The sequence below is a fragment of the Lissotriton helveticus genome, chromosome 8 (genome assembly GCF_964261635.1).
Source record: "Lissotriton helveticus chromosome 8, aLisHel1.1, whole genome shotgun sequence".
Classification (NCBI taxonomy): Eukaryota; Metazoa; Chordata; class Amphibia; order Caudata; family Salamandridae; genus Lissotriton; species Lissotriton helveticus.
In genome coordinates, this window is record NC_136069.1 from 952,641,218 (window position 1) to 952,644,955 (window position 3,738).

At 48.4% G+C, this 3,738-nt stretch overlaps 1 protein-coding gene across 1 annotated transcript; it reads left to right on the forward strand.

Moving 5' to 3' along the window:
- The first annotated feature begins 1,634 nt into the window (after positions 1-1,634).
- Positions 1,635-3,134, forward strand: LOC144773832 (endogenous retrovirus group PABLB member 1 Env polyprotein-like). The gene has a single exon (XM_078658927.1). It carries the CDS (start codon positions 1,635-1,637, stop codon positions 3,132-3,134), a length of 1,500 nt encoding a protein of 499 aa, XP_078515053.1.
- Positions 3,135-3,738: the final 604 nt, after the last annotated feature.

The window sequence follows — 3,738 nt, forward strand, 5'->3', positions numbered from 1 at the left end:
GGGGCCGCGGTTAACTAAAAGTCTTTGGGGTGCAGCTGACGACGTTATGTTATGTTATGTTATGTTATGTTACATTTTTAATGCGCACAGATGCTCCAGCGAAGGAGCGTCCTGGCGCAGGGAAAGGCAGACACAACACAACACTAAAACCAGCAACAGAAAAGCAGAACACTTAAAACAGGGAGCATTTAAAACAAGAAGGTTTTCAGGGCCCTACGAAAGGATATTAACTCATCCAAGAGGCGGATTTCCAAAGGGAGCGCATTCCAGAGGGCTGCAGCTTTCACTCGAAAGGAGCGTCCCCCCATCCGACTAAGTCTGAAACGGGGAACAGCCACCAAGGATTGTCCAAGGGAACGAAGTGAGCGAGTTGGAACATAGGGAGAGATCAGTTTATTAAGTATCACAGGTGCCGACTCTCGAAGAATTTTAAAAACCAGGCTGAGAGCTTTAAATTGAATTCGCTTATTCATCGGGAGCCAGTGCAGGGACCGCAGAGTATTAGAGGTGGGGCAGGTCCGGGGCAAACCGACCACTGCCCTAGCCGCAGCGTTCTGGACTCGCTGTAAACGAAGGATCTCAGCTTGGTTCGCTCCTAAAAGGAGTGAACTAGCGTAGTCCAGCCGAGAGATAATCATTGCTTGAATGACCAGCTGTCTTGTAGGAGCATCAAAAAATTTGAGCAGGGGTCTTAGCCCGCGTAATACTCCAAAACAGCAGGCCGCCACTCTCTTCGTGTGAGTCACAAAGCTTAGCGTGTAGTCAAGCCATACTCCCAGATTCCTGAGTTCCAGGACAGGGGCTGGAGCTGATCCCAGCTCAGGAGGCCACCATCCGTCCCCCCAAAGGTCCGCGTCCTTTCCAACGATCATCACCTCCGTTTTTGTCGCGTTCAGCTGGAGACAGTTGTTATTCATCCAGCTGGCCACCTCTCTCAGTCCACTACGGAACCTGAGGGCATCCTTCTTGGCATCCCCGCTGATCGTGACCGCCAGCTGAGTGTCGTCGGCATAGGAAACCATGGTTAGGCCCCATTGCCTGGCGACCTCAGCCAGCGGCTGCACGTACAGGTTAAAAAGCGTGGGACTCAGCGAGGAGCCCTGAGGCACCCCCAGGTCCAAAGGAAGGTACTTGGACTGAAAAGGAGGGGTGGCAACGCAGAAGGAGCGATCACTAAGGAAGGAGCGGAACCACTGCAGAGCTGAGCCACAGATGCCAATGTCCTGCAGGCGGTGTAGAAGGATGCGATGGGAAACAGTGTCAAAGGCAGCGCTCAGGTCTAATAAAATAAGCGCTGCCGTTTGACCTGCATCCAGCACAGTCCGCAAATGCTCAACCATTGCCAGAAGGGCCGTCTCAGTGCTGTGACCAGCACGAAACCCATTCTGCATGGGATCCAGGACATTAACTCGGGTCATATGCTCTGTGAGGGCCAGATTTACATGGGCCTCCATGACCTTGGCCGGCCAAGGGAGCAAAGATATAGGGCGGTAGTTTTCTGGTTTCAGCGGATCCAAAGATGGTCGGTAGTTCTGGTTGGTCCAAGGGAGTTGCCCTGGACTGACAGACGCATCCCTTAGCAGAATCAACCTCCCACCGCGGGCAGCACTCTAGAGAGGATGGAGTTTTCCGAGATGGAGAGACCTGCCAAACCCACGAACTTTAAACACAAATTATGTGAAACTATGACAAAGAAAAGCTTTTTAATATTGTGCATTTTTATGCTATTTAGTGTGATGACGTTTCTAATAGGATATGTTTTGTTCTCTTTTCGTGTAACATTTGCACCCACTGCATCTCCTACACCTCCTCCTCCTACTATTTCCTCTCATTCTTTTCACCCTCTACCGGACCATGAATCCAATAGAAGGTTAGAGTTCATTAATAACTCCTTTGTTCAGCTTTTGCACCAACACCAACTAGTAATGAACACAACTAACTGTTGGGTTTGTGGCCTTATGCCTCACACAACAGACAAAGGTATCCCTTATCTAGTCCTGCCTTTCAGTCATAATGGTTCAGTGTGGGCATACAGAACAATGTTCATATACGCACGTGAAGTCCACCCCCTACGTTGTGTAAAAGACAATCCCAAGAATAGCGCTTTGGTTAAGGGTATTGTCGACATGATTAAGGGAGAAATCTCTTATGAAAATACCCCGGACGATGAGATATTTGCATATATAAATAGGAACGTGACCGGATATGAAGCTACTCTGAACGAGAAACAGCAAGCTAAGAGATCGTCCCCAATCTGGATTGTACCCCATCAGGGTCACCTGTGTCTGCAAGGTACTGGCGAGAATCCCAGAGCTCAGTTAGGGAAAAGTGTCTGTACAGAAACATATGTTTTTGGGTCTCAGACTTCCCCTGCGTTTTTAGCAGCTAAGGGTACCTATTTCATCTGCCATGATAGAGCCTATACATGGTTGCCCCCTGACTTTTCGGGCTCATGTTTTGTTTCGTTCCTGTTGCCTCCCACCTACACAGCAGCGGCAGATTACCACAGGACAAGGGTAGTTAGAGGTGTCTTGAGTAAAGAAGACACTGCAGGTCAAGAATTTGGGGACTTTGCAAAGGGTTTTCTGCCGTTCTGGGGATCCATGGCTAACAGCAGGAACATAAGGCAATTGACTAGGGTAGTTGAGTCCACCGTGATTGAAACTGCTGGTGCCCTTAGTAACTTGACTGCTGAGCTCCAGTCTGATCGTCTTATGACCCTTCAGAACAGAGTTGCTTTAGATGTCATACTTGCAGACCGAGGTGGGGTATGTAGATTGATCCAATCAAGCTGCTGTATTTTCATCCCAGATAACGCTCCAACAGTGTACCAGGCCATCTCCAAACTGCACAAGATTTCCGAGTCTATTCATGTAGATAAAGGAGATTGGTCATTAATGGGGTGGTTCTGGGAACTGATATCCGGCTGGGGATGGAAAATTCTGATGGTCATTGGGATGGTCTTAGCCATTCTTTTCCTGTTCTGTCTGTGTGTGCAGTGTGCTCCTGCAATATGTGGCCTCTGTGCTACATCATGTGTAAGGAAACCTGTATCAAGAGACGAGCTAAGTACTAGGATGATGTTACAGCAACATCTCAATGACTTTAGGAATATCGACCTGGACTCAGATTAGCACGAGATTAGGTTAAATTGCCTATGTAAGGGCAAAAGGAGGGTCTGTGGTACTGAACATCCCGAACTCGTGTAACAATTTTGCACTCGAGAATGAAACTTCATCAGAACATGACGATTTTGGTATCAAAAGACCGAGAATGGCTAGTACACTATGTACAAGCATTTTCGTCTTATTCGAGTGACGACTTCACCTCGAAATCGTCATTTACCTCCTGAACCTTTGGCTTCCATTTTGTATGCGGCAGCCATTTTGTGTGTTGCCCTTTACATAGGCTTAATTCAAAAGGACACGTACACCTTGATTGACTTTCCTGTGACCTGGGCAAGTTAGAACCATCGCCCCAGGCCAAACCCGTTTGGTCAGTTCCTCTCCCAGTGGCCGGTCGAGATAGCATCTAGGCGCAACCGGCCATAAAACCTTTTCATCGCACGCACGCTCTGTCGAATCTTGCTCACACCTGGCTCTCCTCCTTTTTCTCTGACTTGTTTTATGATGGGGAGGTGCCCGGTTTTATTGGGGGTACACCGATATCTGATGGAAATGCCGGACCTTGCCGGGTAATTTATTGTGGGTTGGACAACCGAAATGCGAGCTTGTCATC